Below are 25,594 nucleotides of genomic sequence, written 5' to 3' on the forward strand. Positions count from 1 at the left end.
GTGATCTGTCTGTTTTTTGGGGGGTTTTTTGTATGATAGAATACAATTTGAGGTCTTGGACCTGGCTAGTTTATGGTATTGGTTGGAGGTGGCCAGTTGCCTTTTAACTAGGACAACCCAATATAAGGGCTCGTTGACATAAGCGTACTTGAACAGCGTATTACGTGCAGAATTTATGCACACTTAATGCAAAGTGGATAGAACCCACTGATTTCATATTTCAATCAATGTTCCATTGCATTAAAAAAATACGCAGCATTTCCTATTTAGGTGTGTATTACGCACTGCAATGGACAACTCAGGAGAATGGGCTGCCACAAATACATAATGAATGTACAGGAAACCCACATATTCCCTACTTATTTGCGCAGCAAATGGGCTGTTTTGTGTATTTTTTTTGTGTACACAAGCTTGCACTGCATTTGCATGCATAAAATCCCACAGGAGTGGAAGAAAAACGTGGGCAAAAGCAATCTTGAGTCTTATAAATATCCAGCGTATTTACGCAACCGAAATGTACTTATGCTCGTATAAGTAAGGCCTGAGTATTGAAAAAGTGATCCAGGTTGCTGCAAAAAAAAACTTTATGACAAAATTTTAAAAAAGTTCAAAGTTTAAAAAAACTTGCTCCCCAATTCTTTTTACCAAAATAATAAACATAAATGGTATTGCTGCATTCAAGTTTAAACTAAGAAAATAAATAGTTTATTGTACACAGTGAATGCTGTAAAAGAAAAAACACTATTCTAGAATTGTGTTAGGCTGAGACCTAAAACTATTTTTTTGGTAGTGGAGGTGAACAAGCAAACGAAAACTGATTTTTATCGCTGCAAAGTTTTTTTGTTTTTTTTTGTTTTTTTTAATTTAATAAAAGCAGTCAAACCTAAAAACTACAGAAACTTGGTAGCGTCATAACTGTGCTGACCTGAAGAATAAAGTCAGTTTTTAATTATATAATTTAACCACATAGTGAATGCCTTAAAAATTAAAAGCACACCCCCTCTCCCCCCAAAAAAATTTAAAAGAGAATTGCATTTTGGACTTTTTTTTTCCATTTCACCTCACTTTAAAAATACAAGTTATTCAATACAATATAGACACTATATACAATAATGGGAACCTGACATCACAGTTGAGACACAAACTATACTATAGGACTCAAGGGGGAACAGGGAGTCCATGGAGTGGTGACTCTTAACTTTTAAATTCCTACTTTATATTTGTTTTCTCTCAGAAAATAAATGTAACATCAGCTGATCTTCCCTGTGTTGTTGGGGAAATAAAGGAATTCAAGCCATCCATAAACCGGTATGGTGAAGGGAACACTTAGCTTACTTAAATGAATTCAAGTCTCCATGTTCAGATAAATTACATCCTGGGATACTTAAGGAAGCAGTGGAGGTAATTGCAGAACAACTCTCTGCAATCTTTGAAAATTCCTGGAGAATAGGAAAAGTCCCAAAAGATTGGAGAAGGGCAAATGTTGTCCCTGTCTTCTAAAAAGGGAAGAAGGTGGATACAGGAAACTATAGGCCTGTGAGCCTGACTTCTATACCGGGGAAGATCAAATTATTAAACGGCATATATGTGAGTACTTGAATGAGAATGGAGTAATTAACCAGAGCCAGCATGGGTTTGTAACAAACAAATCATGCCAGACTAATATTCTTCTATGACAGAAACACTGGGTTGCTCAGGGAAATGCAGTAGATATATAGTGACTTTAGTAAAGCATTTGACAAAATACCTTATACCAACCTTATTGAAAAAAATGACCAAATATGGGATTGACAAGGCAACTGTTAGGAGGATTCACAACTGGCTGAGTGATCGTACTCTGAGTGGTCATAAATGGCTGCACATCCAATTTGGAACAATGTGTCAAGTGGGGTACCACAAGGCTCTGACCTGGGCTCAATGTTGTTCATCATTTTTAGAAATGATCTAGAGGAGGGAATTAAGGGGATATTGATCGGGTTTGCTGAAAACACAAAGCTAGGAGAGATTGCTAACACTGGAAAAGAGAGATAATTCAATAGGATTTCGAGAAGCTTAAACAGTGGGTGGTAACCAACAGAATGGTACTTAATAGAGATGAGCGAGCGTACTCGGAAAAGCACTACTCGCTCGAGTAATTTGCTTTATCCGAGTATCGCTGTGCTCGTCCCTGAAGATTCGGGTGTCGGCACGGAGCGGGGAGCTGCAGGGGAGAGCGGGGAGGAACGGAGGGGAGATCTTTCTCTCCCTCTCTCCCGCTCCGGTCTCCCCTGCTCCCCGCTGCGACTCACCTGTCAGCCGCAGCGGCACCTGAATCTTCAGGGACGAGCACAGCGATACTCGGATAAAGCAAATTACTCGAGCGAGTAGTGCTTTTCCGAGTACGCTCGCTCATCTCTAGTACTTAACAAGGAGAAACGCAAAGTCCTACATCTTGGCAAGAAAAATGAAAAAGTTCAGGAGAGCAGGATGATCTGGCAGCTAAACTGGATGACGGATGAGTAGAGGGGAGGGAAGAGATCCAGGGACGTTAGTCCTGAACTGGCACACCCCAACAAGTTTGCAAGGCAGTCTAGACTGGTTCTGGTAGTGGGGGACATAATTATTAGCGGGACAGACTGGGCAATCTGCCACGAAGAGCGGGATTTATCCATTTTGCGATATGTTGTCTTTCTGGCAATTGAGTTCAACACATCACGGATCGGATTGACAGATTACTGGGAGGGGCTGGTGAGGATCCAGCGGTCATGCTACATATTGGCACCAATGACAGAGGTAGGTGGAAGGTCCTTCAACCCCTTAACGCTGCAGGGCCTACAATTATGTCCTGCAGCTTTGGGGTATGTATGTAGATCATGGGCTGATCTCGCTCCATACAACGTGGGTGCTGGCTCTACTTACAACAGCCTCTCATCGGTGCTGTTAACCCTTTTAAATACTGCCATCAAGTCTGACAGTGGCATTTAAATCCCCCGACTGATGATCAGGGGTCCCACACGTCCCCCTGCAATAAGATCACAGGTTGCTGGGCGGGTGTTATGGCAGCCAGGGGCCTTCTGAAAGGCACAAGGGCTGTTATTGCAAATTGTGATAAAATGGCTTGATAGAATGCCTGTCAGATCGCAGTATAATGTAATGCTATGGCATTACATCATACTGCAGAAGCAATCAAAGCAATGAATGTTCAGGACGTCCCGCACAAAATTAGCCTTCACACAACTATGCTGGACGGAAAATATTTGTAAAAAATTAAAGATAGTTTTTTTTAAAAAAGATCTAAATTTGGTATCCTGGTAATTGTACTGACCCATAGATTAAAGTTATCATGTCATTTTTGTTGCAATGTGTATGCCATAAAAATAAAACGCACACAAATATGGTGGAATTTAGGGTCCTGTTTTTTTTTTCCATTCACTGCACTTAGAATTTTCTAAAAGTAATATAACATACAATGTATGGAAAAAAATAGTACCATTTAAAAAATAAAACTCGTCCTGCAAAAAACAAGCCCTCAGACATCTACCTTGATAGATAAATAAAAGACTTATGATTTTTTTAAAGGGGGTGAAAAAGTTGAAAATGGAAAAAAAAGGTGCTGTGTGTTTTAAGGGTTAAAAACTATTTCAGAGAACTAGGATGTAAGCTTAGGGCAAGGACCTCCACATTATTATTTTCTAAAATACTAACCGTGCCTCACTAGAAAGGCAGCGGGAGATTAGGGAGGTAAACGAGTGCCTCCAGAGTTGGTGTAGGAAGAAGGGGTTTGGGTTCCTAGAGAACTGGGCTTATGTGTGACTTTAACTATTTGGATAACCTGGGAAACCGAAATCTGCGGATCTCATAAAGGTAACAAGTTTCCATCAGTAACTAAAGATAATTGCCTTACCCAACTTATACAGGACCCAACTGGAGGGATGTACTGATCACATGGGTCAAATCCCGTGTGATCCTCCTCCTTCTTCTAGGATGATTACCCATTCCCTGATTAGTGTGGGACTACCCTCTTCCAGCTCACCATATGTGGCTGGTACTTAGAGAATTGAAATAGATGTGCACCTTTACAACAATACTGGTGGGAAAACACCTTCTTTTCCTCCACGGTTTTCCTCCTTCCCTCACCTTTTTACTCGCCATGTTTAAGACAGTAATTATATATAAAGCTGGCATTTTGATTAACACTTGGTAAGAAAGGCTAGAGGAAGAGCTCTGAAACGCGTTGCAATGTACACATACTCATTGCATGTTTAGGCCTCATGTCCACGGGCACGCATGGTTTCCCACTGCAGAAACCCTGCAGGCATGAGGCTAAAAAATACATTTACTCACCTGTCTGGATGTGGCACGTCTCCTCCGTCGCGGCCTCCAGGGGCGCCGACTGCGTGTGTGCACCGTGCTCTTTTAAAAATCTGCTTTTCCACGGCACAGCCACAGTGTCATCCACAGCTGTATTGTGGATTGGACGGCTTCCATTGACTTCAGTGGAAGCCGTCTGTGCCAGAAAACCACAGAAAATGGAGCATGCTGCGGGTGTTTACCCACGCGTGTGATCCACACACCAGGGAAAAATGACATCCACAGGTATTTAATTACCCACGGGTGCCCAATCATTCCCTATGGATGCGAATTGCATGCTTAGAGGACATGCGCAGATTTTTAAAATGCATTTTTACTGTGGACATGAGGCCTGAGTCTGTTAAATTCCTGTTGTACTTGAATAAAAAGAAAAAATGGAGTCCTACAACCTAACTTTGGATCATTGTGGGCTACCTTGGATTTTAGAAGAGTCTGATTTCCCCAGCAGACTCCTCTAGTAAATAAGTGATTTATTTCATTTTTTTGATCTTCCATCCCGCTGGAGTGCAGGAATTTTATTTTATGTCCTTTTTATCCTCCATTTGCACGACCATGGTATTCTGGTATCTATATTGTTTTTTCTGTCAGATGCTCAGGGATCTGCTTCCTCGGAAAAGTAATCCCTCAAGGCTAACTCGGAGTAGCTGTACAGACGCCTGTCATTGGCTGGGCGTTCCACACCAGGGGAGTCCCTTCTGTAGTCATCCCGCAATCCTATCCGTTATTTGGAGCGCTCTGGATGGACATATGTCTCTCTTTCCGCCTAACATACTATGATGTTTATGGCTATTTAGCCTAATAAGTTGTTTTTTTTTTCCCCATAGAATTGCGCAGCGCCTTCTGTATTGGATGTGCATTTGTGCACCTTCTATAAACTTCTAGAGGGACCTTTGGTGCGCAAATGTGCACAAATGTAAAGCGTGCTGTGTTTTTAATAGTGTAAACAAAAGAAGGAAACTTGAACGTGCTCCGTGAAATCAATGGGTTCTACTCTCTGCGTCTGAAAATACACCGCTGTGGATCCGCCCTTATACACAACATATGGGTATTGGAAGGTGGAGGCAGAAAATACCACCGAATAAACTACAATTATTTACACTAGCCGGGAAGGGGTTAAAGCGAAGCGTGTAATGGTGAGTCCCTCAATGGAAGTAGTTCTTTTGTCTGGATTTTACAGACACGTTGGGAAACCCTAATCACACTTACCAGAGCTACGTCTCTGCAGCCCAAATACTGATCCAGTTATGGTAGTAGCAATCACTGGCGCTGGGAAAGGATAATACAAGTACGCTAGCAAAATATCGCAGATGCAGAACTGTTATTTTATTTATTTTTTTATACCGACAATGAAAAAAGTGCCCTATTTTACCAGGTTGTCTAAGGATTTACAAACGGGTGGTAGCCCTGGGAATGTGGTAAGTGCGCCACTGTGGGAGAGGTACAACCTGTCCGTGGGCTTAAGCCCAGGTCGTCACAAAAGATCTATAGTGCTGACTGAAGGCTACCGGGAGAAGTGACCCCACTGTCCAGTAACCGAGGAACTGGGGGCAACTAACGAGAAAGGAAGAGTTGTTTTGTTCTACGTCAATAAAGTTTGTTGTTTTTTTTTAAAACATACACAGAAAAGGTGGTTCCGCTGGCATATTACCTTTTTCCACTCCACTTCTGCCCTAATCACCAATTCCAGCAACCTGATTGGTTGTTTGGGTTGGCTGGATGTGCACGAGGATGGAGTTACAGAGATGTGCATGCTGAGCTGTAAACAAACCCCTTTGTACGCTGCCTCATAACATGCTCCCTGACCTACTGACTGCAATCCTTGCCAGCCACCATCACCTGCCCTTGCAGTCATGCTGATTCTGCCATCACATGGCTGATCATTGTCTGTATGTATAGCATCCCTCGCTCTCCACCTCGTCATACCCTGCCCATCTCCAGCCCCTTTACCTTCTGTATCACCGCATTACTTGCAGTATATAAGCTTGTTGGAGCAGGACCCTCACCCCTATTGTTGCCATCAACTCATTACTATGGAATGGTGGTTCTGTAATTTTTGTACGTTTGTCTGTCTGTAGTCCCCGTCTATGTAAGCGCTGCGGAATATGTTGGCGCTATACAAATAAAGATTATTATTCATATGCACCGCGCGCATGCGCTAATATGCTCAGACACATGCGCTAATATGCATCGCACGCGCACACAAACGTGCCATATTCACACAACACACCACACGTACTGCATAAACAGGACCACACACTTGCACAACACATGCACAGCCTACACATGCTTCAACGTACTGAATACACACAACCACATGCTAGTACACCGCACATACTGCATACACACGACCATACATACACAGAGAAGCACACGCTTATATGCTCTGGCTACACCACACACAGCCTACCACATACACACGACCACACCACATGTACTGCATAAAACCCTTAACAACACATACCCACAAACTATACACACCCATGACCACATGCTAGCACACCACCACGCAGTAGCCTGACACACATACCTGCATACACACATATCCACACACTAATATATGCCACATAACACACCACATGCTAATATGCACCAGATTCACACAACACACCATATGTATTGTATAAACATGAGCACCGAGCTCCGATCACTGCCACTGACAGCTCAGCATGCACATCTCTGTAACTCCATCCTCGTGCACATCCGGCCAACCCAAACAACCAAACAGGTTGCTGGAATTGGTGATTAGGGCAGAAGTGGGGTGGAAAAAGGTAATATGCGTTCCGCTGAGTCTTTTGTCCAATCAAAGCTTTCTAAAGGGCGGGAAGAGACTGACTGGAAGGTCATGTGCCGGTTGCCATGACAACACTAATGCGGCCTATAGGGAGAGCAGTCTGCGAGGCTCCAGAGCGTGCGACATAACGCTGTGAGGAGGGAGATCTGAGTCATGTCAGCCTCATCAGAGAGCGGCCGGGAGGGGTGAGACCGCTGTACATCATGGGTGATTCGGGCTTAGGGGAGATTGTGACTATATCATGTACATGATGCAAGTTTACCTGTTTGTAGCATAAAAACTCGGGCGCGACCTCAAGTGGGGGGTCGACGGTACTGCACCCTACCATGTGAGACATTGTGAGCCCCCATTGGAGGTATACGTCTGCAGGACGTTAACGGAAGGCTACCATGTACCCGCCTATATGGGCATACAGTACTCCCTACAACCCTCCTGCAGGGCGTTAATGGAAGGCTGCCATGTACCCGACTGTATGGGCATACAGTACTCCCTACAACCCTCCTGCAGGGCGTTAATGGAAGGCTGCCATGTACCCGACTGTATGGGCATACAGTACTCCCTACAACCCTCCTGCAGGGCGTTAATGGAAGGCTGCCATGTACCCGACTGTATGGGCATACAGTACTCCCTACAACCCTCCTGCAGGGCGTTAATGGAAGGCTGCCATGTACCCGACTGTATGGGCATACAGTGCGCCCTACAACCCTCCTGCAGGGCGTTAATGAAAGGCTGCCATGTACCCGACTGTATGGGCATACAGTGCGCCCTACAACCCTCCTGCAGGGCGTTAATGGAAGGCTGCCATGTACCCGACTGTATGGGCATACAGTGCGCCCTACAACCCTCCTGCAGGGCGTTAATGGAAGGCTGCCATGTACCCGATTGTATGGGCATACAGTACTCCCTACAACCCTCCTGCAGGGCGTTAATGGAAGGCTGCCATGTACCCGACTATATGGGCATACAGTGCACCCTACAACCCTCCTGCAGGGCGTTAACGGAAGGCTGCCATGTACCCGACTATATGGGCATACAGTGCACCCTACAACCCTCCTGCAGGGCGTTAACGGAAGGCTGCCATGTACCCGACTATATGGGCATACAGTACACCCTACAACCCTCCTGCAGGGCGTTAACGGAAGGCTGCCATGTACCCGCCTATATGGGCATACAGTGCACCCTACAACCCTCCTGCAGGGCGTTAATGGAAGGCTGCCATGTACCCGACTATATGGGCATACAGTACTCCCTACAACCCACCTGCAGGGCGTTAACGGAAGGCTGCCATGTACCCGACTGTATGGGCATACAGTACTCCCTACAACCCTCCTGCAGGGCGTTAACGGAAGGCTGCCATGTACCCGCCTATATGGGCATACAGTGCGCCCTACAACCCTCCTGCAGGGCGTTAATGGAAGGCTGCCATGTACCCGCCTATATGGGCATACAGTGCACCCTACAACCCACCTGCAGAGCGTTAATGGAAGGCTGCTATGTACCCGACTATTGGGCATACTACAACCCACCTGCAGGGCGTTAACGGAAGGCTGCCATGTACCCGCCTTTATGGGCATACAGTGCACCCTACAACCCTCCTGCGGGGCGTGGAGTTTGCTGTTAAGGCCTCAGTCACACGGGCTACAAAACGCATTTATGTGAAGCCCATGGTTTCCAATGGGTTCTTTCAGGCTACTAAACATAGCGATGATTTTGTAGCCCGTGTGAATGAGGTCATCCCCCTGTCCTGCCGTTCGGGTCATCCCCCTGTCCTGCCGTTCGGGTCATCCCCCTGTCCTGCCGTTCGGGTCATCCCCCTGTCCTGCCGTTCGGGTCATCCCCCTGTCCTGCCGTTCGGGTCATCCCCCTGTCCTGCGGTTTAGCAGCGCCATCTGAACACCCAGCATCAGTGCTTACATCCTCGGTTCTGTGATGTGTTTGTGGTACATATTAGCGTGTGTAGGCTGTGTGTGGTGTAGCTAGAGGATATAAGCGTGTGCTTCTCTGTGTATGTGTGGTGTGGTGTGGTTGTGTGTATGCGGTATGTGTGGTGTACTAGCATGTGGTTGTGTGTATGCGGTACGTTGAAGCATGTGTAGGCTGTATATGTGTTGTGCAAGTGTGTGGTCCTGTTTATGCAGCACGTGTGGTGTGTATATGGCACATATTTGTGTGCGCGCGTAATGAATATTAGTGCATATTAGCGCATGTGCGCGCGATACATATTAGTGCATGTGTTTGAGCACGTGCGGTGCATATTAGCGCATGTGCGTGCGCCCTGCATATTAGCATGTGTGGTGCATATTGGCGCATGTGTGCGCACCCTGCATAATAGCTCAACTGGTACATATCAGCTCATGTGCATGCGATGCATATTCGCACGTGTTTGTGCGCGCACTTTAGCATGTGTACATTAGCGTGCATATTAGCGCGGGGTGCACATTAGGGTGTGGTTGTGTGTGTGGGAGAGGGAGCTGTTAGCTTGTGGTTGTGTGTGGCGTGTCTATTACCCCTACACATATACACGCACGCACGCACGCACGCGCGCGCGCGCGCGCATGCACCCTGAATGCAAATATGCACCTTGCACACAAACGTGTGCACAAACACGCATGCTAATGTGCGCCCTAATGTACACACGCTTAAGTGCACGCACAAACATGCACTAATGTGCATCGCACGCACGAACGCTAATATGCAACTCACGCACATGTGCTGATATGTACCACATGTGTTAATATGCACAGCGCGCATACATGCACTAATATGCAGTGTGGGGGGAGTTCACTGTAGCCTCTGATTGGCCACAACAATCGCCTGTCCTCCGGTGGCCTTCCAGGAATAGGGATGAGAACGGGGCTGCTCAGCCGGGTCCCAGGGGACAAAGGTAGGGGAATATACTATTTTAAGGGCTGCAGAAAATGGACTACAAAGACTCCACTTTGTCTCTTTTCTTGTCTGTTATAATCCTAAACTACACATATATATATATATATATATATATATATATATATATATATATATATATATATATATATATATATATATATATATATATATATATATATATATATATATATATATAGATTTGTAACCTTTACTTAGAAATAGGATACGTTTCACCTTGACTAATGTAGCTGGAAAAATTAATTGGGACCACCACAAATGTCCTGCCAAAACTCCCTAATGAGCGTCAGAGGATGTATCTCAAGGATGCACATCTGGGGAGAGAAAACCACTTTTGATAAGAAACTGATGTATTAAGAAACCAATATTAAAGGGGTTGTCCCGAGGCAGCAAGTGGGTCTATACACTTCTGTATGGCCATAATAATGCACTTTGTAATGTACATTGTGCATTAATTATGAGCCATACAGAAGTTATAAAAAGTTTTATACTTACCTGCTCCGTTGCTAGCGTCCTCGTCTCCATGGAGCCGACTAATTTTTGGCCTCCGATGGCCAAATTAGCCGCGCTTGCGCAGTCCGGGTCTTCAGCAGTCTTCTATGCAGCCGCTCGTGCCAGAGAGCGGCTCCGTGTAGCTCCGCCCCGTCACGTGCCGATTCCAGCCAATCAGGAGGCTGGAATCGGCAGTGGACCGCACAGAAGAGCTGCGGTCCACGAAGGTAGAAGATCCCGGCGGCCATCTTCAGCAGGTGAGTATGAAGACGCCGGACCGCCGGGATTCAGGTAAGCGCTGTGCGGGTGGTTTTTTTAACCCCTGCATCGGGGTTGTCTCGCGCCGAACGGGGGGGGGGGTTAAAAAAAAAAAAAAACCGTTTCGGCGCGGGACATCTCCTTTAATTGTATTTGGCATAAAGCCACTCGCTTTGTAAAATCCTATAAAGATTGAGTACATTGAACCATAAACCAGAATGCTACACAGATACCACCATCTCTGTCCCCCTGCGTTCTCATGACCGGTCAGATCACTTTAATTTGGAGCCCAGCAGCATAGAAGCATTCCTTTGAATGTCCCTAACACTATCTTTTTTTATTTTATGATCTGCAGCCCTTTAAAAAGCTTTTCTTACAATCTCCCCACCCCTTTAAGTGCCCGGAGGCCGTCCCGGCAGTTATCGCTCCTGTGATTTCTTGCTCAGTAAATGGAGGCTGTGTGCGCTGGAGATCTCTGCCGGCCGCCCACCGCCATGCACAGTAACTAGTCCTTCAGGGATGAGCGCCGGCCCGCTTACAGTATGTTGTTAGGTGAGCGAAAAGCCAGGCGACTCCAACAAGTGAGCAACCCTCGCATGCCGTCATGTGCTGTTTACACGGGACAACAGCTTCCCGCAATCACTCAGGGGACTATTAGCCGAGCTGAAAACGCAGCCAAAACGCTGGCATAAAGTATGCCAGCGCTGCTAAAACCGGGCGGAATCTGCAGTAAACGCAGCGTTGAAAAACGCTGCGTTTCTGCAAACGCCCTGTGTGAGGGAGGCCTAAAAGTCACCTATAATAAATAGTAAACAACTCTTGTTACACTAGACGAGTATCACTCACTTTAGTTTGTTTGAAGGCTCTTAAGCAATAGTCGTCCCGCCGTGTAACCAGGCCTATTAGTGTCAATAGGAGATCTGCCAGTGAGGATGAACTGATGCCTTACCACCCTCCAGGACTGCAGAGATAAGGGCTGGACTGATAATTAATGATCACAGCAAAGATTAACTGTGTTGTGATCAGAAACTGAGTGATAAGAACATGTGAGAGAAGAGCCAACAGAGGGTAACCAAGCTGCCAGCCCAGCACCCGCACATCTGCTGTCCGCACTGCCTATATACAGTGATATGTAGAAGCGGCACAGGACAAATGGTACAACATTTTAATCAAACACTATAATGACCGTCGGCCCAAAATACCGTAATTTTTCGCCTTAAGAAGCAGTTTTGCCTTAAAAAGTCAGTGGGTCCTATAAAGCAAACCTGCCGAAATTCAAGCTGGCTGGTGCGTTCTCTTGGCCGTACATCCGGTTGGGTCCATGCCATGGCGGGGAGGAGAGCAGATCAGATCTTTCTCCTTTCCCACTGGCCCTCACCATCACCGCTGACTGGTGGTGAGTGTCGCTGGGCAGTGCTGCTGCTCCCCCGCCTCCACCAATTGGCTTACTCCTTTCCTCCCACCGTACACGAGCTGCACTGTTACAGAGCTCTGCTGCTCCTGCTGTGGAAGAGAAAGGAGAGGCGTCACAGTGGCCCTCTGTGGCCCTGTACTATCCCCTGCACTGCCACCTAAAGGTGATTTCAAAATATTTGTGTCCTATTTTCCTCCTCTAAAACCTAGGTGCATCTTATAGGGCGAAAAATATGGCCCACGCACTTAAGTGATTGACTGTTATAAGTGGGAGCGAGCGCCTTGATGGGGATGGCAGTGGGATCCTACTCTTCTCTCTGTTCATAAAATCCGATGAAATGTTGCATTTAAAATGTTTGTCCCTATTAGTATCCAGAAGAAGTACTCGGTGGGTCAGGTTTGTCAATGTGTTTGTCCCCATTAGTATCCAGAAGAAGTACTCGGTGGGTCAGGTTTGTCAATGTGTTTGTCCCCATTAGTATCCAGAAGAAGTACTCGGTGGGTCAGGTTTGTCAATGTGTTTGTCCCCATTAGTATCCAGAAGAAGTACTCAGTGGGTCAGGTTTATCAATGTGTTTGTCCCCATTCGTATCCAGAAGGAGTAGTCAGTGGGTCAGGTTTATCAATGTGTTTGTCCCCATTCGTATCCAGAAGGAGTACTCGGTGGGTCAGGTTTATCAATGTGTTTGTCCCCATTAGTATCCAGATGAAGTACTCGGTGGGTCAGGTTTATCAATGTGTTTGTCCCCATTCGTATCCAGAAGGAGTAGTCAGTGGGTCAGGTTTATCAATGTGTTTGTCCCCATTCGTATCCAGAAGGAGTAGTCAGTGGGTCAGGTTTATCAATGTGTTTGTCCCCATTCGTATCCAGAAGGAGTACTCGGTGGGTCAGGTTTATCAATGTGTTTGTCCTCATTAGTATCCAGATGAAGTACTCGGTGGGTCAGGTTTATCAATGTGTTTGTCCCCATTCGTATCCAGAAGGAGTAGTCAGTGGGTCAGGTTTATCAATGTGTTTGTCCCCATTCGTATCCAGAAGGAGTAGTCAGTGGGTCAGGTTTATCAATGTGTTTGTCCCCATTCGTATCCAGAAGGAGTAGTCAGTGGGTCAGGTTTATCAATGTGTTTGTCCCCATTCATATCCAGAAGGAGTACTCGGTGGGTCAGGTTTATCAATGTGTTTGTCCCCATTAGTATCCAGAAGAAGTACTCAGTGGGTCAGGTTTATCAATGTGTTTGTCCCCATTAGTATCCAGAAGAAGTACTCGGTGGGTCAGGTTTGTCAATGTGTTTGTCCCCATTCGTATCCAGAAGGAGTAGTCAGTGGGTCAGGTTTATCAATGTGTTTGTCCCCATTCGTATCCAGAAGGAGTAGTCAGTGGGTCAGGTTTGTCAATGTGTTTGTCCCCTTTAGTATCCAGAAGGAGTAGTCAGTGGGTCAGGTTTATCAATGTGTTTGTCCCCATTAGTATCCAGAAGAAGTACTCAGTGGGTCAGGTTTATCAATGTGTTTGTCCCCATTCGTATCCAGAAGGAGTAGTCAGTGGGTCAGGTTTATCAATGTGTTTGTCCCCATTCGTATCCAGAAGGAGTAGTCAGTGGGTCAGGTTTATCAATGTGTTTGTCCCCATTCGTATCCAGAAGGAGTAGTCAGTGGGTCAGGTTTGTCAATGTGTTTGTCCCCATTCGTATCCAGAAGGAGTACTCGGTGGGTCAGGTTGATCAATGTGTTTGTCCCCATTAGTATCCAGAAGGAGTACTCAGTGGGTCAGGTTTGTCAATGTGTTTGTCCCCATTCGTATCCAGAAGGAGTAGTCAGTGGGTCAGGTTTGTCAATGTGTTTGTCCCCATTCGTATCCAGAAGGAGTACTCGGTGGGTCAGGTTTATCAATGTGTTTGTCCCCATTAGTATCCAGAAGGAGTACTCAGTGGGTCAGGTTTATCAATGTGTTTGTCCCCATTAGTATCCAGAAGAAGTACTCGGTGGGTCAGGTTTGTCAATGTGTTTGTCCCCATTAGTATCCAGAAGGAGTACTCGGTGGGTCAGGTTTATCAATGTGTTTGTCCCCATTAGTATCCAGAAGGAGTACTCGGTGGGTCAGGTTTATCAATGTGTTTGTCCCCATTAGTATCCAGAAGGAGTACTCGGTGGGTCAGGTTTATCCATGTGTTTGTCCCCATTAGTATCCAGAAGGAGTACTCGGTGGGTCAGGTTTATCCATGTGTTTGTCCCCATTAGTATCCAGAAGGAGTACTCGGTGGGTCAGGTTTATCCATGTGTTTGTCCCCATTAGTATCCAGAAGGAGTACTCGGTGGGTCAGGTTTATCCATGTGTTTGTCCCCATTAGTATCCAGAAGGAGTACTCGGTGGGTCAGGTTTATCAATGTGTTTGTCCCCATTAGTATCCAGAAGGAGTACTCGGTGGGTCAGGTTTATCAATGTGTTTGTCCCCATTAGTATCCAGAAGGAGTACTCGGTGGGTCAGGTTTATCCATGTGTTTGTCCCCATTAGTATCCAGAAGGAGTACTCGGTGGGTCAGGTTTATCCATGTGTTTGTCCCCATTAGTATCCAGAAGGAGTACTCGGTGGGAAAGGTTTATCAATGTGTTTCCTATCATTGGCTTCTCCAAATATATTGAAAAATATGTCTTTCAGGCTGAAGATTTTGCTTACAATTTTCCATTTATGTCTCATTATTTAGCGAATCCTCCAAATGGCTGGATGCTCATTATGATCCTGTTGCTGGACTAAATACATTCTCCTCCTGTATCGGTAAGTGAACTGCCGGTACAAGTCCTTCTAACAGGCGGCCCAGGGGATGCATCGGACTCTGAGTGACCAGTGCGTAGGATTGCCGCCCGCGAGCGGAGAATCGCTATGATTCTCCACTGGTGGACAGGGGGGAAGCGCTTTCCATAGCAACACTATGTAAAGCGTGCATTGCATTCCCCGTGGCCGGATTATCATCCAGGGAACACAATTCAAAAAGGCCCGTGGACAGGCAGCCTAAATGGCCTTGGTTTTTGCAGCGGATAGGATTTAACTCTGTGTATTTGTTGCAGAAATCTTCCGCTCCATGTGATGGAGATGTTAGAATCTCCTCCACCTGCCTGCTATTGTAATGCTGTGGGATGTCTGCTGTGATTCCGGCAGCATTTCTGTTATGAGTGAAGACGGACTGAGTGGCAGAGGTTTTGGCGTCTTTGCGCCCACAAGGTCCCTCCACCCTATGTGAGCAGACGCGCGCTGTATATTGCTGTACTAGTGATGGTTATGGGGTCCTGCTAGAGATTTTCATGTTGCTCTCAGGAATTTTGAGTGAGTAAATATTTTTTATATCTAATTTATTTGTTATACTCACATTTCATATGGAGCAAACGTGGTTTGTACTCCGTAAAGGGTTGAATCTTATTTTTTTCAATTCCACATGGATTAAGTAGATTACTAGGGATTAGAAGCCGATTAGGATAGTTGTCTATTATTACAGCAGATGCATCAATCCCTTAAAGGAAACACAGACTATTTTAGCGTCTCTTTCACATTACTCACCCGCACATCTTTATTTCCTGTGAAGGGAAGCAACTGAATGATCACATTTTACACATAGGGACTTGCAAATAATTGAACAATAATTTTTATGTCTGCATGACAAGTGAACAAATGATCAAATCGTTGTCAATGTTTACACTGAGCGATTATCAATTATTACAGATTCACACAATCTAATGATTTTTTTTTTTTACCGATAACCGTACCGTGTAAAAGGAACCAAAGACTATGTACAGAAGTTCTGTCTGAACCTCCGAAAATAGGATTCAGATGGTACCCGAGGATGAAACCCCTGAACATAGTCTATATGTAATGTGAACAGGCCCTTAATGGAGTATTCACATTTTGGCCATTTATAGCATATCCACAGAGTGTGTCATAAATGGTGGATGGATTTGGGTTGGATCTCTGGCACCCACACCTGTCTCCTGAATGAGAGTCCTCAAGTGGTAGCAGGGTTACTGATAATGGCAAATTGACTGCTCTAATGTATTTCGTAATACTCATAAAAGTGAATGGGATTTACATAAGCGGCATAGATAACAGCAGGTTTGGCTGTTTCAGCACTTCAGGCCACCAGCGGTAACTGCAGCAGAGACCCTGCTATTCCCATCTCGGCTAATTTCTACTGCGATGAGAACACCCCTTTAATTATTAGGCAAGTTGGACTAGTACAGGGTCTAACAGAAATGAATGCCACAGAGGTACACGAAGGATTCATATACTGGTACGAGGGCTGTACAGCTTTGAAGACGCATGGAACTGTAATATTAATGTGACCTAATAGTGTAACCCATAACAAGATTAAGTGTGTTAATGGAGTCCATTTGACATTTTGAACCAAGGACTCGCCTTTTGCCCAGGATAGGGTTTTTCCAGCGCAGCTCCCTGGAGCGCTGTCATGAACCTCTATTTTCTTGGTATGCAAAAGTTATATTTTAATCAATTTTCTTTCCTCCTTTAAGCTCTTGCCGATTTACATGGGGATGGTGATTTTAAGGTAAGTTTTTCAAGATGAGATATTACACATGTCGTGTGACAGAGTAAGACCTGTTTTTGAACAGTTGCATATTTGCTCTACAGATGGTGGCTGGTGATATTAGCAGTGGGTCATATAACATGAAACTGAAAGTCTATAAGGGCACAAGTCTCATGTCTGAGAACGCATTGCTCGACATGCCCACTGGGGTTGCAGCTTTCTTGATGGATCAGAATGAACCACGTACACCGGCTGTTGCTGTGGCCTCTGGACCATTCATATATGTGTACAAGAATCTGAGACCTTACTTCAAATTCACTTTGCCAGCACTTGAGGTCAACCCCCTGGAGAAGGATGTGTGGGATCAAGCTAAGGAGGTAAGATACTTGCATAATGCCTTCTAAAGTACTGTCCCATATTTTTGAATGAGCAAACAATGTATTTAAATAGGAGTTGGTTTGTGAATACCTGTTCCCCCTTCAGGTGACGTTTCAGTTGCCCTTTAGGTTTTATTTACACAGTACATATTTGTTCCTTTTTATTTTTTGTCAAAATCAAGACTGGAAGCAAACAAAAGAGAGACAACAATGTACTTAAAAAAATAAAAAAGCAGTAGTAGATCAGTTCCTCCCCCTCGAACGTTTATTGCTCTTCTCTGTCCCTTCGGCTCCAATCGGCCAATGGGGCCGATTGGAGCCGAAGGGACAGACAGGTCGGGCACTTCCCCCCACCTTCTATTTACCCTCTTTCTCTCAGCTCCTTCTGCTCTTGGGACGTGGTGGGTGTTGCCCCGCATCGCGTCCTCGGTATTATGGCAACCAGGCATGTGTCTCCTTCCCTGCCTCCTGCAGGGCTGGGGGTGGGTTCCCCAGTGCTGCTGGGTGCACTCAGCTGCTGTCAGACTCCCCGCCCCAATTAGCTGCTGGGACCGGAGCTCTGACAGCATTTAAACCTGCTTGTGTCTGCATTCCAGTGCCAGTGTTAGTTTGGTCTTCCTGCTACACCAGCGTACTTCTTATTGTGTCTCCTGACTTTTGCCTCCGTTTTTGAACCTGACATTGTCTTTGTCTGACCCTCTTGTACCGCGTACCCTCTCGTTGCCGACCCGGATAGTCTGACTCTCCTTGCTGTTGTTTGTTCCAGAGTCTGTGTGTTTGTTAGTCCCAGCGTTCCCCTTCCTTAGTGAGTGTAGGGACCGTCGCCCAGTTGTCGCCCTGGGGCTTAGCCCAGAGGGGCAAGTAGGTAGGTACAGGGGTTGTGGGTATCTTCAGGGACCTCCAGTTTCCCGGACCCCGAGTCCTGACAGAAAAAAGATCTTGCTAAATATATGTACATCCTAATCTCAAGTCAGGAGTGTTTGCCAGTGCCAAACTTCCCTTACTGCTTCCTCAAAGGGGTTGTCAGAGTTATAGATCCTTTATGTCCCGTAAACTAGGCAAGACTGCAGGCTTTCAAGATACAAAGGCACGGAGAGCCCAGAGGTGCCGCGGGGCACAGCGGGAGCAGGGAGAGGTGAGTATAAGCCTATTTGTTATGTTGCTGCATAGTGATTCCATTTTACACAGGATCTATAACTTGGACTACCCCTTTAAGGATCAGCCAGGGCAATTGATAAAGCACTTTGCCGAGTCCCTGAGCGGCTGCATAGTTCTCTCTCTCAGCCTAATACTGATCTGTGTAATTTGTGCAGGGTGGGAGAGAAAGCATGCATTCTGCTGCTGAAAAATGTAGGTACATGAGGGAAAGCTCTGGCCTCCCATTAAAAAGGTCCTTCAGCCCTACAGAGCACAGCAGGAAGCAGCAAAGGACCTTTCATGATCATGTGATTGGGTCTGCTGCCTGAAAGCAGAGAGAGACTGGTTGCAGGTGATGAAAGCTTTCTACTTTGATTACTAACTTAGGGCTCCTGTCCACGGATGGATTTGCATTGCGGAGTCCCCTAGGGAAGGTTTAATTAGGATGACATTTTATGTTTTTCCTATTTTATTTTTTTTTATTGTCCAATCCTGGGTCTTATAGTCAGGAACATCTTATAGTCCAAAAAGAATGGTAGATAAATACAATTGTTGATTTTAGCAATTAGAAGTAGAGAAATAGCAACATAGGAAATTAGAAATTTAGTTTTTACTATCTGTTTGTGGGTTTTTTTCTTAGGGAGATGAAATACTAGGAAACACAAGCAAAGCAAAAAAAAAGGAATTAATGGAAAATAATAATTGTGGCAATGTCTGCTTGGGTGGGTGGGGTCGGCAAAGATACAATTGCTCACTCAGTCCATATAAAAGTCCAACCAGTTTATTTTTCTTGATTTTCAGAAATAGCAAGGAAAACCCAGTTGGAACGCCTCAACCATTGGCAGCTCGTACACTCAGTGCAGAAAACAAAATAAATGCTTGTCCGTCAAGGCGCTAACTAGTCAGTAGTTTCTCACCTATGTCTAGCATGCAGCAGTTGTCTAAGATACTATACCCAACCGGGTGTCAGTCTAGGGGTGTCCTTCCCTGTCAGACTTGTGGCATTAAAGTCTAACCCTCACCAGACCCCAGTCTTGCAGTCTTCTCAGCTCCTTCGGAGCTATCTCTGTCCCAGATAGTAGTCACAGCAGCCAATGTGTCTGCAGGTTTTAACTCCTCCAACCACATCTATACAGCTGTCGCTTCTAATCCGCACTCACTATGCCTCTTCTCCAGCCCCCTGCAGGCTGTCTCTTCTACTGCATTACCACATAATATAAAAATATATCATCTTATTGATCGGTCGAAAAATTTACAGATACAACATCCACTAAAGAAAGACAGGCAGACAATAAGTAGCAATGCCGGCATCCACAGAGGAAGAAACTGGCATCATAAACATAATACAGTTCATTATCAAGTACACAAAACTAGATATATAGAATAGTGCACTACAAATAAATAAATGTAATGTATATTGGATAAGCCCAAAGGACCTATCTTTACCCTGACTCTATCACTATACAAATATCTAATGTCACTATACAAATCACTATAAAAATGGATAAAGTGAGTACAGTAAAATGCGCATCGGGCGTGTTTGTCTTGTGTTTTTTTGCATTTTGTGTGGAAACCTCTTTGAGTCAGGGATTATTTACACAAGCGATATCCACGTGAGAGTTTTGTATCTAGAGACATTATTCTCCTACTCCCAGATTTTATTAAGGAAAAGCAAAAACAAAGATCCTATGGGTTTTCAGTTCCTATCCACTGTAAGCACTGTACACATAAGTACACACACCAAGGAGGGTTTCAGACTATCCAAGGTGTTCTATCTTAATCACTGGCTTGGTATGTATTGTAATGGCATGAATTTGATGTAAGGATAATCACCCAGTGGTTGTTGGTGCCTGCCTTATGAGATTGTCTATATTGTCAGCAGGGTGACATGATCCCCAACAAGCAATCAATGGACAGACACTTACATAACCAATTTTTGAGTATAGATGTAATGGATATCAGGGGTGCACACCATGGTTTCCAAATTTAGGCTAACTGTGCCACACACTCTCAAATCCTAGCTGCCATCTATAGGTTGTCAAGTGATATACTAGACAAACCTATATAGAATAGACAGCAGCAAAAAGCAAGAGCAAATTCTGCCTTATTCCTATTGCCAGAGTGATAGTATGTTTCTCTATTTATCTAGGATAGCAGCTCTGTTTAGATCTTATTTTCATTTTCAGTGTATTCTTATATAAGCCGCCTAGCGACGCATTTCCCCAGCCACATATGTTGTGGCTGGTTAATCAGGATGGCTAGGCTATCTAATGGTAGTGAAATTCTAATTAAAGATAATTATAATTATCTTACTCAACTTCTGCAGGATACCACTAGAGGAACATCCATTTTGGACTTACTGTATATACTCGAGTATAAGCCTCGTTTTTCAGCACATTTTTTTGTGTTTGAAAAAGCCCCCCTCAGCGTATACTCGAGTCAAGGAAGGCTTAAAAAAAAACCTTCATGCTCACCTCTCAGCCGGCATCTGTGTTTCCGGCGGCTGTGCGGCAGGCTGCTTGAATTCTCTTCGCTGTCATCCCCCACCATCCTCTTTGCTCGGCTCTGTCATCCCCCCGCCGTCAGCGCTGTGTAAGTAAGAGCTGTGATTGGATCGAGCGTCAGTCAATCACAGCAGGCACTCGATCATTCACAGCCAATCAAGCTGCATTAGAATTCTCCCTGCTCAGCTTTCAAATCCCCTGTCGTCAGTGCTGTGTAAGTAAGCACTGTGATTGGATCGAGCGCCAGCTGTGATTGGCTGGCGCTCAATCCAATCACAGCACTTACTTACACAGCACTGACAGAGCCAAGCAGAGAGGACGGCGGGGGATGACAGCGGGGAGAATTCAAGCAGCTTGTCACACAGACGCTGGCTGGGAGGTGAGTATGGAGGTTTTTTTCACACCTAGTATATACTCATGTATAGCTCGGCTTATACTCGAGTCAATAAGTTTTCCCAGTTAATTGTGGTGAAACTTATTGTCTCGGCTTATACTCGGGTCGGCTAATACTCGAGTATATACGGTAATATTAATCAACAGACCTGACAGAATAACAGGTGCAAGTTGAGGGGCACCTGGGAAATAATGACCATATTAAAATAAATCTTCATTTGTCTTTCATAAGTGAGTTTTATCAGGGAGCTGCAAAAAATACTAAACTTTAGGAAGGCCAGGTTCAATCCACTCAGAGATGCCCTTACCTTATTGACTGGGACACTTGCCTCAAAATAAGAATGCAGACAATAAATGGGAAAAGTTTAAAAACCTATTAAATACTTAGGCTGCCTGTCCATGGGCAATATGTCACTGCATTATCTGCGTCGATAATCCGTCCGCGGCTAATGCAGTGAACGCTTTCCATAGGCCAAATGCGCAGCCCGACATCCACGAGCAGAGAATCGTAACGATTGAAATCGTGGCATGCTGCAGTTTACCGCGGTGAGCCTATCTAGCAGATAGGTTCACCGCGGAGACCTGTTAGTGCTCCCACCCCCCACCCCTCCTCCTCCACCACAACGGAATATCAATAGCAATATTCTGTCCACGGCCAAGGTGAAATATCGCTAGCGATATTCCGCTATGGGGGAGGAGGGGGTGGAGCTGTCAGGTCTCCATGGTGAGCCTATCTTTCAGGTGGGCTCACCGCAGAAAATCACGGCAATCGCAGCATGCCACAATTTAAATCCTGCGAACGGAGAATCGCTATGATTCTCTGCTCGTGGATGCCGACACTGCGTTTTCCATAGCAACGCTATGTAAAGCTTCAGAGAGCGTGATTATCGCCAGCGGAGCATCGCCCGTGGACAGGCAGCCGTACTGTGAAAAGTTCATACCTTGCAGGAATAAAATTGTAGCTCAATAAACTACGTAAAAAAGTGTTTAAACTACTAAAACAAGGAGGCAGTGAGTAGGCACTAAAAACCTATAAAGGAAAAAAAATTATGTAAAAGGCAAATAAAAGCAGAGACTAATTGCCAAAGAAAGTAAAATTAGCCCTAAACTATTTAAGTGTATAAATAGTAAAAAATATTATTACTGAAAGTTTTGGCCCTTTAATAAATAAATGTAGGAAAAAAATTTAGAGGGCGATGAGGAGAAAGCAAATCCATAGAAGGGGGTTTTTTACTGTAAGAGCAGTGAGAATATGAAACTGTCTGTTTGCTGACTTGGTGATGGCAAATTTGATAAGAGTTTTAGAGAGGCCTCAGTGCCTTCCTTTAGTGTTACAATATTGCGTGATAATCACTAATTACTTCAAAAGGATTGTTGATCCAAGGATTATTCTCATTGCCAGATTGGAGTCGGGAAGGATTTTTTTTCCCCTTAACCCCTTGAGTGGCACACCCGGAAATTTTCCGGGACGAGCTCCACTGCCCAAAGCGATATAGCCCGGAAGCTTTCTGGGCTATGTATCACTATGAGAGCTGCAGAGCACAATGCGACAAGCTGTGTGTGACAGTGTGCTCTGCCTGCACAGACCCACAGAGAACAAAGCAAGGGCTTCGAACAACAGAAGCAGAAGATATTGCCGATATGCCGGCAATCTCATGCTTCTAAGTCTCCTGCTTTGTTTACAGGTTGCCATAGAGACCATCGGCTTGTCAGAAGCAAGCCAATGGTCTCTGTGGCAGGGAGAGCTGGTGCTTGGCTGTCAGAGGACAAGCAGGCACCAGCTCTTACAGCAGAGATCAGAGAAAACCTCTGATCTCTGCTGTGTTAACCCTTTACATGCTGCAGTCTATATGGGGTCCTGATGGGTCCCTGTGGAAGTCCCCTAAAGGGACAAAAATGTAAAAAAAAGTTTAAAAAAACAAAAGTAAAAAAATAAAAATAAAACACTTGTCTCCCTTTACTTTGTAAAAAATTTTAAGTAAAATCACACATGTGGTATCCCTGCGTCGTAATGACCCAGAGAAGGAAGTTGGTACATTATTTAACCCCTTAATGACATGGCCCCTTTTTTCTTTTTCCCCCATTTCTTTCTTCCCCCCCCCCCCCCCCCCCGTTTAAACAATTACAAAAGTTATGCAATACATTATATATACCCAAAAACGATGCCATCAAAAAGTACAACTTGTCCCGCAAAAAACAAGGCCGCATATCGCTGTGTCTGTGGAAATATGAAAACGTTATGGCTCTTGGAACGCGACTGCAAAATTAGTTGAAATTCAATGATTAGACCATTTAAAAAACCTGCCCTGGTGGGCACGACAGGGTGGTAGGAAACCCGCCACTCAAGGGGTTAAATGACAAAAATTGGCTTCTGCCTCATTGTTTTTTGTTTTGTTTTTTACCTTCCTTTGGATCAAAATTGGGGGTCAAAGTACTAGGCTGAACTGGATGGACATATATCCTTTTTGTTATTTTTTTTCAGCCAAACATACTATCTTACTACCTGTTAGGGTGACTACCCACTAGCGTTTGCGAATTTGCTGCGTTTTTATTTCAGGTGTCTATGGGATTTTCTAATGTTAAAAACGCATCGCGGCAAAATCGCAATTTACTGAGAAATTGTGATTTGCGCAATGTTTTTTTTTTTTAACATTAACAAATCCCATAGACCCCTGGAGGAAAAAAAACGCTGCGAATTATGCATTGAAAAAGAACTGTAGTGGGTAGTCCCCTTTAGGCTGGAATCACACAGGGTGGATTCCCGTCGGAAATCTCGCGGTTTGGCCGCAGCGAATAAATCCCGTACCACAAGTCAATATCCACACAGGTTGTGTGCAGATTTTTCCCACGGCGGCCCCATTAGTAAAGGCGGCCCCCACGGCGACCCCGTAGTAAAGGCGGCCCTGGTAGTAAGGGCGGCCTCCCGGTAGTAGGGGCGGCCCCCCGGTAGTAAGGGCGGCCCTGGTAGTAGTAGCCCCCCAGCCCATATACTCCGTCGCTTTTCCTCTTCTCGGCGCTGATCCCCGGTACACACTGACATCAGTGTGTGTTCCCGGACCGCTTCCTCTTTTCTCCTCTCCAATTTGACCTTGTGTGCATTGAATATGTACAGGTACATTCTGACTCCCTGCAGCTGCATATTACGTAGCTATAAGCACTCCCCCTGCTACCTTAGGCCTATGGTCCACGGGCAGATTTCATTTACGGAATCTACGCTGGAGATCCGGAAATTTTAAAAAAAGAACTGCGCCAGTGCGCCCGCACGCGTCCGCAGTGCAGAAGAAAGAAGATCCGAACAGGTGGGAGAAGACCTGGAAAGGTGAAAAAAGGTCCCTGGCCGGGGGCAGGGTCGGCTCCTGCAGCCGGACTCCGACCTGCCCGTAGACATGAGGCCTTATGGTGCCTTCATAGAGCTATATTACAGAGATCTTCTCATGGCGTAATATTCTTTTAGTCTGATTCCATCTTAAAAATTTCCATACGATATCAAAAGGGCTCCATGGAACTTGATATACAGAGTTGAATTATTCTGTATGGAGAAACGGAATACTTCTACTCTATACATCGACTTCCATGGAGCCCTTCTGATATCATATGGAGAATTTTGATATGGAATCGGACTGAAGAAATTACGCCACGAGAAGATCTCTGTAGTATGGCTCATAATACAGTTATCTGCGTCCTGCTTACCAGATTTAAAGAGATGAAACAAAAATGGCAAATGCTGTAACGTTCATGAACAAATTTTGACTGAAAAAAAAAATATTTTTTTTGCTATCTCTCACAGGACAAAATTGACCCCTTGACGCTGAAGGAGATGTTGGACGGAATCAGGTAGGAAGCAATGTTGGTCTGTTCTCTATCATTCAGACAGTACTGGTGTAATAAAGACTGACTGAGCTCTAATGTATTTTGGAAAAGCAAAATTTGTTAATTGTCTTAACTAAGACTATTTGTTTTATATCTCATATTATTCAGTAGATCAGATACGTAGGGTTATGCTTATAATTAGTGTGGCAGCCATGGGGTTATTCGCCAATAGGATCACCATCTTTTCCATTCAGAATGGTTGGCACCACGTGCACAGGGGCTCAGGAGACTCAGATCTCTTTAAACTCTGGCTTCCACCACTTTATTTTACGTCACAGCAAACACATGTGGTACATACAGTTCCTCACGGTTCACAACTCACAGGGTCTCCATCACTATCCCTCACCCATGGCATCTAGAAGGCGTCCTCCTATTAGAATGCACCAGCAAGCAAAAACTGTATATGGATGTTCAGGATTCTGACGACTTTTTAGGTTTGGATTCCAAGCCTAAATGCTGACAGAATCAGCTGACGCTCTGCTGGCAACGTATTTTATATCCCATTCACTTACTTCAGGAAAAAAACATGCAGAATGAGGATTGCACTGCTAATTGGCTGCCCTGAATTACAATC

At 45.0% G+C, this 25,594-nt stretch overlaps 1 protein-coding gene across 1 annotated transcript in view; it reads left to right on the forward strand.

The window, feature by feature from the left end:
* The first annotated feature begins 7,188 nt into the window (after window positions 1-7,188).
* BBS1 (Bardet-Biedl syndrome 1) overlaps window positions 7,189-25,594 on the forward strand; it is a 61,886-nt gene continuing 43,480 nt past the window's right edge. The window contains exons 1-5 of the mRNA XM_066582279.1: window positions 7,189-7,326; window positions 14,913-14,983; window positions 16,726-16,760; window positions 16,844-17,116; window positions 24,938-24,984. Coding sequence (XP_066438376.1) covers window positions 7,295-7,326; window positions 14,913-14,983; window positions 16,726-16,760; window positions 16,844-17,116; window positions 24,938-24,984 — 458 coding nt within the window. The 5' untranslated portion in view covers window positions 7,189-7,294. The remainder of the gene's footprint in view (window positions 7,327-14,912; window positions 14,984-16,725; window positions 16,761-16,843; window positions 17,117-24,937; window positions 24,985-25,594) is intronic.

The sequence above is a fragment of the Eleutherodactylus coqui genome, chromosome 11 (genome assembly GCF_035609145.1).
Source record: "Eleutherodactylus coqui strain aEleCoq1 chromosome 11, aEleCoq1.hap1, whole genome shotgun sequence".
NCBI lineage: Eukaryota > Metazoa > Chordata > Amphibia > Anura > Eleutherodactylidae > Eleutherodactylus > Eleutherodactylus coqui.